Source organism: Camelus ferus, chromosome 28, assembly GCF_009834535.1.
Source record: "Camelus ferus isolate YT-003-E chromosome 28, BCGSAC_Cfer_1.0, whole genome shotgun sequence".
In the NCBI taxonomy this organism is placed as follows: domain Eukaryota; kingdom Metazoa; phylum Chordata; class Mammalia; order Artiodactyla; family Camelidae; genus Camelus; species Camelus ferus.
The window spans coordinates 6128082-6141518 of NC_045723.1; the positions used below are offsets into that span (position 1 = coordinate 6128082).

General features: G+C 42.9%; 1 protein-coding gene across 1 annotated transcript in view; it reads left to right on the top strand.

Moving 5' to 3' along the window:
- EIF2AK3 (eukaryotic translation initiation factor 2 alpha kinase 3) overlaps positions 1–7611 on the top strand; it is a 61446-nt gene extending 53835 nt beyond the window's left edge. The window contains exons 16-17 of the mRNA XM_032469787.1: positions 4808–4870; positions 6391–7611. Of these exons, the coding sequence (XP_032325678.1) occupies positions 4808–4870; positions 6391–6591 (264 nt within the window). The 3' untranslated portion in view covers positions 6592–7611. The remainder of the gene's footprint in view (positions 1–4807; positions 4871–6390) is intronic.
- The last annotated feature ends 5826 nt before the right edge of the window (positions 7612–13437 follow it).

Here is a 13437-nt window from a genome sequence, read left to right on the forward strand (position 1 = left end):
TCAGAGGAGAATTTTCCAAAGGACAAGTGGCCACATACTCATACACTTAAAAGCTGGCAAACTAGACAGAATTAGGTCCACCCCCCTACCCCCAAATAAATCATGACCATGGCCTTTAAGGACGATAGTACTGAATGTCTTTTAAAAGTAGGCTTCTGTCACATTGTTCCCCACCCGTCATAAGTGGTCCCCCTCAACTTTTCCAGCTATCGCCCTGGTACTTACATCTGTATTTCCAAAGTTTATGTCCATATCATCATTTCTTAATTTATCAGTTTTAGACCTTACTTGCTGACTCCTGGCCATGGTACGAGAGATATAGTTCTCACATAGAATCAAAAGGACCTATCAAGTGTTCTATACAATAAATGGGGGGGGAAAAGATAATTTAAAAATCAACATGGCTAAATTTCAAAACACCAGAGATAAATACCCTAAAAGCTTCCAGAAAGGAAAATAAAACCGGTGCGACATGCGTAAAGGATCTGGAGTCTTATGGCATCAGAATTGTTGTAGTTATAAGCACATCAAAGGACTCTGTCAAGGCAGTGAAAGAACAACTCACAGGGTGAGAGCAAGTGTTTGTGAATCATGTATCTGACGAGGTTCTAGTATCCAGAATATAGAAAGAACTTCGACAACAAAAAGGCAAACAAGCTAATTTTAAAATGGGCATGGGACTTGAACAGATATTTCTCCAAAGAAGATTACAAATGGCCAATAGGCATGACATCATTATTCATCAGGGAAATGCAAATCAAAATCACAGTGAGGTACCACTCCACACCATCCAGGATGGCTATAATAAGACAAAACCAAACGAAGTAAGTGTTGGCGAGGATGCAGAGATATTAGAGCCTTCATACGTTGCTGGTAGAAAGTAAAATGGTGCAGCCATTGTGGAACAGTTTGACGGTTCCCCAAAAGTTAAACATGGAATTACCATATGACCCAGCAGTTCTGCTCCCAGGTATATACCCAAGAGAGATGAAAACATAGGTCCACACAAAAACCTGTACACAAATGTTCATAGTAGCATCTTCATGATAGCCAGAAAGTAGCCAGAAAGTAGAAACAACCCAGATTCAATTAGTTGGTGAATGGCAAGACGAATGTGGTATAACCACACAGTGGAATATTATTCAGCCACAAAAAGGGACTGAAGTACTGATACATGCTACAGCACAGGTGAGCCTTGAAGACATCACACTAAGTGAAAGAAGTGGACATAAACGGCCACATACTGGATGATTCCATTTCCGTGAAGTGTCCAGAATAGGCAAATCCATAGAGACAAGGTAGGTTAGTAGTTGCCAGGTGATAGGGTGGAAGGAAGTAGCGGGTGACTGCTTAATGAGTATGAAATTGCTCTTTGGGTGAGGAAAATGTTCTGGAGTTAGACAGTGGTGATGGTTGTACAGCGTTGTAAATAGAATAAAAACACCCTGAAGGGAGGGTATAGCTCAAGTGGTAGAGCACATGCTTAGCATGCATGACGTCCTGGGTTCAATCCCACGTATCTCTAAAAATAAATAAACCTAATTACTATCACCCCCCCAAAAAATAAAAAAATAATTTAAAAAATATAAAATTTTTTAAGAATTTTAATTAAGGAAAAAAACCCTGTGTCATACATACACTTTAAAATGGTTAAAATGGTGACTTCTATGTATGTGTATTTCAATGAACAAATTTGCTAAAACTTGTAGTTATATAAAATTTTTTTGATTATGAAACTACGCAAATCTTGTTCCATGCTAGACCAAATAATGTGCTCTGACTTTCTTCTAATGGTTACATCTTATGTAATTATAGCACAACAAAAATCTGACATTCGCACAATGTGTGTATGTAGCTCCATGTTATTTTATCTCACATAGAGGTTCGTGTATCCACCGCTGCAATCTAGGAAGAGAACTGTTCCATCACCACAAAAAAAAACTTCCTCTTGCTACTCCTTTATAGTCACACTTACTTCCCTCCCTCCCAACATCTCAGAGTTTTTTAAATGATGTATATGTGTGTGTTTCTCATGTTGATGATCCTTAGCTGTCCATTCATATCTAAGAATGGGCTCGAAAATGGCGACTCGGAGTGCGCTTCACTGTAAAGGTTACAATCGAGTTCTTTCCTTGGTCCATGCGGGGAGAACTCCCACATGTCGGCCTTTCCTCATTTGCTCCAGAAAGGAAGCCTTCATCCTCCTGACTGAGAGAGGGTAGGGGTGGGATGTGGAGAGTGTCTTGCTGTTTAGCATGCAGGTCTTCACTTCCTCCTTCTGCTTTCCCCGCCCACCCCCAGCACCTCCTGTCCCCTCTCCTCAACTCTAAGTCTGGAATTCCTTGGTTCAGTTTCTCCCGAGAACAAGCCTCCTCTGTTAGAGGGGATGTGTCACTGCATACAGAGCCCTTTCCTGCCGTCAGCCTTGCGCCTCACCCCCACCCCCACCCCCTGCAGGTTCCGCTCAGCGCTCAGCTCATCAGTTCCCGCCCCGCCGGCATCAGCCCAGCGGGCGCCCTGGCTTCCCTTCCAACGTTCTGCCAGCACACTTGCTGTGCTCCCATCTGCTTTCCTTCTTTCAAAAATTTGATCCTTCCTTCCACTGCACTCATCCTGATAGACTTCGCATAGATTGCATATCCCTTTGCAGCTTTCAGTGAAAATGTTTGCTGGAAATGTAGTAGAAAATCTGCCACATTTAGCCAGAACCTCTCTGAGATTCTGTTAATGAAGGTAAAACAGGTAAAATGAAGGTATTCAATGATTTGGCCAAGGTCTTTTTTTTTTAATGTATTTTATTGATGTATAATTTATGTACAATACAATGGACCCACTTTTTGCATTTTTATAAGTTTCGACAAATTTATCCATCCATGTAACCACCAGTACGTTCAAAATATAGAACATTTCTATCACCCTGAAAGGTTTCCTTATTTCCTTCCCAGTCAACCCCTGTCCTTCCAGCCCCCAACCCATCCCAGGCAACTACTGATCTGCTTTCTGTCTGATCTAAAGTTTCATATAAATGGAGTCATCCATGTATATACTCTTTTGTGTCTGCCTTCTTTGACTCACTATAAAGTATTTGAGATTCATTCATTACTCAGTGTGTCAGTGCTTCCTTCCTTTGTATTAAATAATGTTCCAGTGTTTGTAGACCACAGATCGTGTGTCCATTTACCTACTGGGAAACATTTATGAGTAAAGTTGCTGTGAACATTTGTGAACGAGTCTCTTTGTAGGCATGTGTTTTCATTAGTCTCGGGTACTTACTAGGCAGGATTGATAAGCGGTGTGGTAAGTGGCTTAACTTTATAAGAAAGTTTCATTCTATACTCTTACCAGCGGTGTAGGAGGGTGCTAGGTCCTCCACATCCTGGCCAACACTGAACTTTCAGTCTTCACATTTTCAGCCATTCTAATAGGGGTCTAATGGAAGCAGACTGTGGTTGAAGTCTGCATTTCTCTTGATGACCTTGACCTTGGCCAGGTATGTGTATTGTGACCAATTTATTCCAGTCTATGGCTTTCTGTTGAAAAGACTATTTCCCCATTGAATTATGGCCCAGGTCTCCTTTAAATTCTATGTTTTAAAACAAAAACTTTGATTTAAGAGTGTTATGTGATTAGAGATTAATTCTGTGAGTTCAGAGTCAAGCATTTAGCTGCACTGACTTTGATACGACCTTCCCATTAGCAGATGGAACCCTTCCTTCAAGGGCCTTCAGCGTAGATTCTTCTAACGAAGTTTCTAATTTTTTTTAATGGGAAGTAACAAATGCCAACCCACTTCATATTTTTTGTTTTAAGTACATTCCCACTTATTTCTCAAGAAATATGAAGACATATTTGCCTTATTTCATTTCTCAAAACTGGTTTTTGTCATCATTGCAAAAGGAGTATCAGGCACTGTGCTAAGTTCGCCTGAATTACCTCACTTAAGCCTCAGAACAATCATATAAGGTGGCCCTGTCATCCTTGTTTTTTATAGGTAAGGATGCTGGAACATAAAGAGGGTAATTATTTGTGTGAAAATTTCCCAAAGAACTTTCAAATGTTTTGTTTAAAATTCCAAATTTAGGGGAGTGTATAGCTCAGTGGTAGAGTGTGTGCTTAGCATGCACGAGGTCCGGGGTTCAATTCCAAATACCTCCATTTAAAAAAAATTTTTTTTTTAATTCCAAATTTAGCATGGTTGACTTGGTTTTTTTTTCACTCAAAAAAGAAAGAAAAAGAGGAAGAAAGACTATGTTTTTTCATATCAAATACAAAGAGATTAGCGACTAATAGAAAAAGTTATCCAATGAGTGTGTATATGTCCATGAATAACTGAAAAATTGTGCTGAACACTGGAATTTGACACAACATTGTAAAATGATTATAAATCAGTAAAAAATGTAAAAAAAATAAATAAAATAAAATTCATATAAGAAAAAAAAAAGAAAAAAGAAAAAGTTATCCATGTAAGAACACAAACGTGTATTCATGAATGATTAAACTATTTTTGCTACAGATCAGTCCATTTTCAGTTAAAATCCAGGAGTCAGTATCATGTACAATCCAAACATAATTATATCTGAATTATTTCCTAAATTTGGGTGATTTGGTGGCATGTATATCTGTGCTCAGGAAGCGCTTTTGTGTAGTTTATCGAGTCGGGAAAAGCTATTGATAAGTTTTTCATCTGCTTAATATTCAACCTTTAATTCTTAGCTACTCTGTTGGAGTACCAAAAAAAATCTATGTTTAAATAGATCCACGTATCAGAATAGATTTAAAGATAAGTAACACTCTTCTTTCTTTTCAGATCTTAACTGATGTCAGAGATCTCAAATTTCCACCACTATTTACTCAGAAATATCCTCGTGAGGTTTGTATAATTCTCATCTTTTATTTTCTTTAGAATCTTCCTTAGAACGTGAAGGGTCCTTAGCAGTCAGCTCACCAGTTTCCCCATTTTACAGATGAGGAAACCAAAGGCCTAGAGAGGAAAGGGACCTGATCCCAAGAACACACAACTTGTTAAAGCCTAAGACTGGAGCTCAGCCCCGTCCTGGGCCGCGTGTTCTGTGCTCCAGACTGTATGACATCCCACCTGGGAATTTTATGTGAATCCTAACATCCTTGCTCTTCAGCAAGGCTGAACTCCTAAGGCGCCCTCACAGGAATCGAGTTGCCATTATGATCACGCCATTAATTTCTTTATCTTAGTGAATTTGGGAGTGATCTTAAAAACTGGCTTCTTTAAAAGAAAAATGTCACTAATTTCCGCTGATTCTGTGTGTTGAAGTCACACCACTCAGAGTGACACGGTAAACGGCTCAGAAGAGCGGGAAGGGGAAATGAAGCTGGTCTTCATGGTGAAAACTGCGTGTAATGAACTTCTGAAGTTACTACTCGCAGCTTTTGTTTCTTTTTTATTTCATAATATGTCCAAAGACATATCATTTTAAAAGTTATGCATTGATACATCTTGAATTTTCTTAGTAAATTAAGTTGAAATAAATTAGACTGTGTGGCTGATTCTCAAATTGGAAAAAGTCTAATTTATCTTTCAATATTATAAGTACAATGAAGGGTTGCATTAAAAATGAACTTTATAATAATATGGAGATATATTAATCTAAGATGAAATATATTTTACAAAAAATATTTTGTTATATATTTTATAAAGTTGATGAATCAATTCCCGGGGGGGTTCATAAAAATCTATGTTGTATTAAAGGGGTTCAAAAAAATCAAGGAAAGGGGATTAGGTACTAATCTTTGGCATGATTTTTTTTAATTGAAATCTTTATGGAGGTAATTGTACATCCACATATGGTTATAAGATGAATTTATCTTATTTTTAAAAATTTCTTATTGAGTTTTAACCAAAGAGCATCTTTTTAAGTTTGTTTTTGCTTTTTTTTTTTTTTTTTTTAATTTTAATGGAGGTCCTGGGGATTGAACCCAGGACCTCATGCATGCTAAGCACATGCTCTACCACTGAGCTATCCACCCTCCCAGCCAGATGAATTTATTTTAAAAGTCAAGTTATGTCTATGTTTCAATGGTGTGATTTAAGACCCTTTATTATATGTTAAAAAAACAACCAGTTACCCCAAAATGGTCCATGTTTATTTAGAGCAGGAGTTGGCCAAGCCATCACCCACAGACCAAATCAGCCTGCTGCCTGTCTTTGGTAATAAAGTTTTATGGGAACACAGCCACGCCCACCTGTTTCTATATGGCCTGTGGCTGCTTTGGTACTGAAATCGCAGAGCTGAGGGGCTGTGTCAGAAACTGGCTGGCAATATTCACAGAACAATTTTGCTGATTCCTGACTTAGGTGAGCGTTTAGTGGTCTAAACCTGGCCCTTTCATCGCAGAACAATTTTTATATTTCAGTACGCGATGGTACAAGACATGCTCTCCCCATGCCCCACGGAACGGCCTGAAGCTGCCAACATCATTGAAAACGCTATATTTGAGGACTTGGAGTTTCCAGGAAAGACGGTGCTCAGACAGAGGTCTCGCTCCCTGAGCTCATCAGGAACGAAACATTCAAGACACTCCAGCAGCTCCCACAACCCTTTGCCAAGCAATTAGCCTTAAATTGTGCTCACACCCCCAGCAGGTGACACGGAATCGCCCGCTTCGAAGGAATGTCGCTTTCCAAAATTGTGAATCTGCAAATTTTGTTCGTTGCTCAATTTCGCTTTGGGCTGCTTTTTCTAAGTTAAACGTTTAAACTGGATTTTGGAGCTCTAACCTAATTGGAGCCAACTCGATTTTTGCTCTACTCAAGGGAGGGCTGTCACGACATCACATGTGGTCCTTTTTCTTCGTTGGTCTCTTGAAACTGACTAGCCAAGCACACAGCCCTCAGGTTTTGCCTGGGGAAGTGGGAGCAATGCCCTAAGATGTATAGAGAATTATAAAATGGAAATATTTTTATAGGACAGAAAAATGAAAGGCCCTACACGTGATAACTATGTTGTTCTAGAAACACACTTTCTAGAGATAATGGTGGTGATTTTGTAACTGATTTCCAAAAAAGCTGACTCCATTTTTGTCCCTGGTGGGTAAATTAGGAATCTACAATATTTTGGAGGACAGAATAGCACAAACTGGACATAGCTAGGCCATAGCTAGTTTACTAGTGACATTTGTAGCATTCCATAGCTTTATTCCGTAGATGGTTCTAGGAAGAGCTTGAGAGCTTTTGTACTTTTACCTCCAACAAAGGGAAAATGAAGCTTTTTGTGTAAATTGGTCAAACGCTCTGGTCTGGGGAGGAATTGGGGAGGAACAAAGCTGTAGTGAGAAATGAATCTTATACTACAACTAACATCTTCCATTCTGGACTTTCTAAACCTAATGAAATCTTAACTGTCTTCAATGTAATACTGTAGGTTGGTCCTTTCCCAAAACTGATTATAGAGAACAGTTTAATCATCTAACTTGCTAACGTGTTTTTATTTTTCACTGTAAATATGTTTATTTTTTATTTATAAAAATTCTGAACTCAATCCATTTGGGTTGGTGGTGTACAGAACGCACTGAAGTGTGTTAACTATTGTGACTTCTTTCAAGTCTAAATGATTAAATAAAACTTTAAAAAATGATTTATGGTGGATTCTTATTTGGGGGGGGGACCAGCCCCCAAATGGTAGTTCTTCTCACTTATAAAACAAGATCCTAGGTCTATGAAGAATCGTAACCCTAACTCTCAAGAAAACTTTTTCCTTACCTATTCCAAACAGGTGTCAGTTCCCAAAGACTTGACAATTCCAAGTCCTTTTCAGAATTCACTGGACTCATCATCCCGAGACATTTGCTTGGTTCCTACTCTGTGCCAGGGACTGGGACCATCAGGAGTCCCTCCCCCTGTCCGGGAAGGGAGACCTCGCTGAGCAAGGGCTCTGGCGATGCCAGTTGTGTGTTGGTGTCACAGTGTGTGTACCGTGTATCACGTGGAGGCATGTGGGATGTGGGGCTGCCTGGTAGACCCAAGCCTTATCCAGTGCATTTCCATCTTACAGACACATAGCATCCACTGCACAAAGTTTGATTTGTAAGCTGGACTCACATGCCACAGACACTTGTGTGCTCTGTCCAGACTCTCACTTCACAATGTGGCTTTTTTTTTAATGATTTTTTTGGTGGGGGGAGGCAATTAGGTGTATTTTTATTTATTTATTCATTTAATGGAGGTACTGGGGAATTGAACCCAGGACCTCGTGCATGCTAAGCACACACTCTACCACTGAGCTATACCCTTCCCCAACACAATGTGGCTTGAACTTTTTCTTCCCGGTTCTGCTTGGCCCCTGGCTAGCCCATCTCTCTTTCTTCTTCATCTTTTGGTCCATCTGTTTCAGTCACTCTTTCCTCTTCACCCCAGCGAGGGAGACTGTTGATTTCTTCCCAGTCCGCGCACCCACTCCTAGCTGCAGACCATGTGACCCTCACTGCCACCCTGAGAGCTGGCCATTATAATATTATAATTATAATAACGCCGTGACAGATGTTACTATTGCCTTTCTTCTTATGGTGAAACTCAAGTCCAGAAAGGTGCTGTGATTTGTCAGAGATCACAAAGCCAATCAGCAGAACCGGGACCAATTCTCAGGAATTCCAATTCCTAGACGGGGTTTTATCTATTCCCTTGTACCAAGCTGTCTAAGGATTTGCAAGTACCTTACATAATAATAAGCAGGTTTTAATTGTACCTGTGCCTTTGCTGGCCACCAATAGGAAAGCAGCCCTGGGACGTTTAGGGGCAGGGCCAGCAGGAGGTAGCAACTCCTCAGTCTTAGCCAGAAAGGAGTTACCTGTGATCTCACCCAGAGGGCACTTTCTCCTGACTCCAAACCCTACCTCCCCCTTCAAGCTGTTGCTTTTCTGACATCTTTTGAGCCCCCATCCTCAGTATTTGCCTCTTCCTTTAGCACTTTGTTCTTAATAACACTGACGTTGTCAGACTGCAGAGGAGCCAGTAACTCTGGTGCAAATCAACCTCCCTTAACAGCTAAGGTCCCAGAAGGTAGGGGCGCACCTTCTTGTAATCCCACCAACGTCTAGTGTAAAGCCTGGTACACATTTGTTGAACTGAGTTTGGAGAACATAACGAACGTGTAACTGACTGCAGCGCTCAGGAAAGAGCCCAGCGAGCTGGAAAAGAAATGCGCAGGTCACTGCCAGAAATACTTAGCAAAGTGAAGGAGAAAAGATGATTGAACAGTCCTGATGCTAAAAACAGAGAAGAGTCTCAAATCCTGGAAGTTTCCTAAAGGAATGCGACCTTAGGGTTTAACTGAAATGAGAGGAGAAATGGGCTGGGACACTCAGCACCACACGGCTCTGCCTAATGCCTGACCCTTCGGTCCACCTCCCCTGCCATCTTTCACCGGAAGGCATTACATCCCCCGCCGCCAGGAGGGACTCCGACGGGGTGGGACCGGGGGAGGGGCACGCAAGCCTATAGACGCTGTGCCGCGGGAAAGCACACCACATCTTCCAGGTTTCAGGTTCCCCCTTTCAGGAAAGCAACGGCGGGGAAGTGAGAGCTGGTCCGGAGGTCGGGAAGACCCTGAGAAATTCTGAAAACGAGCTGCCTACCCTGCTCTGTGCCTCCTGGCAGAACAGCAAAGCAGACATTTAGGATGTTTGGAGCAGTTTTGTTTTGTTTTGTTTTCCAGATTGTTACTGAGATTTTTCTCTGGGTGTATTTACATCAAACGCTATTACATATATATATTTTTTTTTTTTCCTCCGAGGAAGTGGAGACAGACAAGCTTCCAGTCCAACCACCAGCCGCGGAGTGACTCAGTCTTACTCCTGGAGAAGTCAAGGGCTAAGCAGGAGCTCTGGGCGTTTTCTGGCCCCCTCCGGGGACGTTTGCTCTTCCCAGAACTAGACTTAGAGGCACTGTTTAAGGAGACGTCCCTCTCCAGATTCTATCCCCGCAACTACCGCAGCTGCCGCCAGGGGGCGCACTTTCACATTTTTCCTCAAGAAGTAAATACAGACGCTCCACTACGGTTCGTCCACTTTATGGTGATGCGAAAGTGACACGTATTCGGTAGAAATTGTAGATCGAATTCTGAATTTTGATCTTTTCCCGGGCTAGCGAAATTCGGTACATACGCTCTAGTGATGCTGGCCAGCAGAAGTCAGCCACGCAGTCACGAGGGGTAAAATAATGATAAACTTAAAACAGTTCTGTGCTCGGGCAGATCCTGTTTTTCACTTTCAGGACAGTATTCAATAAATTACATGAACTATTCAACAGTTTATTTTAAAACAGTCTTTATGTTAGGTGATTTTGCCCAACTGTAGGCTAGTGTAAGTGTTCTGAGCAAGTTTAAGGTAGGCAAGGCTGAGCTATGATGCTCGGTAGATTTGGTGTATTAAGTGCATTTTCCACTTACGTGTTTCTAGGGATGTAACCGCATCGTAAGTTGAGGGAGCGCTGTAGCTGAGGGCTGAGATAGAAAACACTCTTGCACCTGTAAAGGTACGCCCCTCCTCCAGACATCACGGGAACCACGTAACAAGTGAGTCCATGTGTGACTGACATAAACATACCAGATATGGAAAAATTCCCAAAATGCTTTTGTCCCACAATGCTTTTGTCATGAGCAACTTTTAAATTCCTCAAGTGGACAATGACTTAAAGCCATAAACCTAGGGCAACATGTGCCCGGCTACTGCCAACAGCCTCAGCATCCCACATCCCTGGCTCAGCGCCATTCTTTGGAACAGCAGAATCGCTTCTGTCTCTGACTCCCCTGCCTGGGCCGGTGCACTAAGAAAAGATGGGGAAAGGCAGGGGGAACCGCCCCAGTGAAAGGCCTGGGGGGAAGGGGAAGAATGAGAATGAGAGCAGAAAGGCCAGGATGCTGGAATTAAGTGACTATAGACAAAGAAGAAGATGATAGCTCCTGGATTTTGGGTGCAGAACCTTCCATAGAATCTAGAAGAAGGAAGGTGTGGGACAGATGTTGCCTTTTGAAAATGATTAATTTCCCAGGTCTCTATGGTTAAAAAGAAATATATATATATAGGGCTTTCTCTGGAGAAAATGGGAAGCCATTGAAAGTTTCTGAGCCAAGGAAGGACAGGATGGGACTTCAGGTCCCTATGGCAAATGAAGAGGAGGCTGACTGAGGGGAGAGGTGGTGGAGACAGAGGCTTTCATCCAGCGGGGGTCAGAGGGCCTGAGCCGGGTCACTGGGAGCCAAAAGACATCCTGGTCCAGCGACTAAAGATGTGCTGGCCCCCAGGAGCCCGGGGGAGGCTCCTCTGCCATTGCTTTTTCGTGCTGAGTTTTGAAGGACTTTCTTCAGGGGCTGCTGCAGTGTTGGGGTCCCTTCTCTGCTGCCTCCTGAAGACATGAGTTTTTACAGCGCCCCCAGAGAACACGCCAGAAACCATGGTGGCAACTCTGGGATCGTCCTCCAGCTCAAGAATCGGGGCAGGAAGAGGAGCAGGGACAACACAGAGCTTGCTGGCCCTGAGCTTAGGGGCCTCCAGGAGGAGCGGGGTGGGTGATGGGGGGTCAGATTTGCACTTTCCAGAAAGGTTCACAAACCTGCCCAGAGGCAGCTGAAAGGGTTTGATACTGAGAAATACTGAAGGGGAAAGGATGTTCTCTTTCCAGTTGGATCTTTTGAAGAAGTATCAGGGCAATGGCTGAGTAAAGGAAGATATATTCTGAATACTATGCAAATGAGTCCTCAGCATAGATGGAATTATTAAATGTCTCAAGCAGATAAGTGACAAACCTGCTAGCTGCAGAGGTGTGAGAATAATATGACTGCAACCAAATGGAACGGCTGCTCTATCTGTTATAATATTTTCATGGGCATAAAGTTCAGAGGTATCCACACCAGTTACCTTAGGGGCGTGGATTTGGGGGAAGAGATTATTAGCTCCAATCTGCACCTCACTCTTGTTTGACCTCTTCCAACAGATGCACCACTTTCAGGATTAATAATACTAAATTCATAAAACAAGAAAAAGGAAACCAATAAACCATATTTACAATATTTTAATTGATCTCGTCTTTGTATCCGGCTCTACAGTTAAGAAGGATGTAACGTGGTCTCATTTAATTCGACCTGGACCTCTGCACCTTGGATACTTTCACTGCTGTTTTACCTGTGAGGAAGCAGCATGGTTAGTAAAATAACTACAGCAATATGACAGGAAGTTTGTAATACTTATGGCCCCACCACCTTCTTAACGTCTCTGAATTCCCTTCAGTCCAGAGGGCATTTTTGAGGAGTGACAGGTGACAAGACATTAGGGATCACAATCAGCTGTATTACTATTTACTTGTTTATAATTTTCCTTGAGCTCTCTAATCTGTTTCCTCAACAGCAAGCGACACATTGTGAAGATTAAAGGATAAGATACATAACTTCAGCATAGAATTCCACAAGTAGTAAGCACTCAATAAACAGAGGCTTAACATGAAACCATAACCTCAGTTTTCCTCAGCTCTAAAATGGGCATAATTTGTCACAGAGTTACTGTGAGTTTTAAGTGTCATAATTTGGGTTAATGACTCATACAAATATGTGCATATATGCAAATTTACAATTATGCGATGGGGGAAAGGTATAGAAAGAACGCTTGGCTGTTACTAGCGGGTCCTCAAAGAGTAGAAAGGAAGGAAACAAGAAGTGAAGGGAGAAGGAAAGATCACATAGTAAAATATGTCGCTTATAAAACTTTATAATGTTTCTGCGAAAATTCAGACATTGAATATACATATGACAAGGACCAGAGGCCGACTGTTGATAACTCGTCTAGTACCAAAGTATGGTTAACGTAATCAAGAAACGTCCTTTGTTAGCTGAGGGCTGTGGGGCTGCCCCCGTGGGGCTGGGCAGGTGGGGGGTGGCGCTGAGAATTCCCCCTTTCTTTCAGAACTTTGACCCTAAGGGGCGGGTCAGCAGGGCAGCCTGCGAGTCTTCCCAGGTTTGACTTCGCGGGGAGCCGGGGCGCAGAGTGGCCAGAGGGTTTGGAGATCAAAGATCCGTGGATGAGGCACCGAATCTCTCTCTGGCCCGGGGCCGGATGTCTGGCTCGGGCGCAGCCGGGAGCGGCGCCAGGAGAGTTGGTGCAGAGGCGGGTCGGGGAGGAAGAAGAGCGCCAACTGGCCACGCGGGGGCGACAAGACACCGAGGGAAGGCCGGGGCTCCGCGGGCCTTGGGGTTTGACTGGGTGTCACCTAGTCGGTCCAGTGGCCGGTCCTTCCATGGGGCGGATGCAGGCGGAGGGCGGGCTGGGCAGCGAGCATCTCCGCGGTGGGGCAGTGATACGGCGCTGATGCTGCGCGGGAGGAGCCGCTCCACCGCGCATCGTGAATTACCACCCACCGCCTTCTCTCCCTCGGGCTGAATGGACCCGCCCAGGGCTCAGTCCATCTGGGCCGCAGGA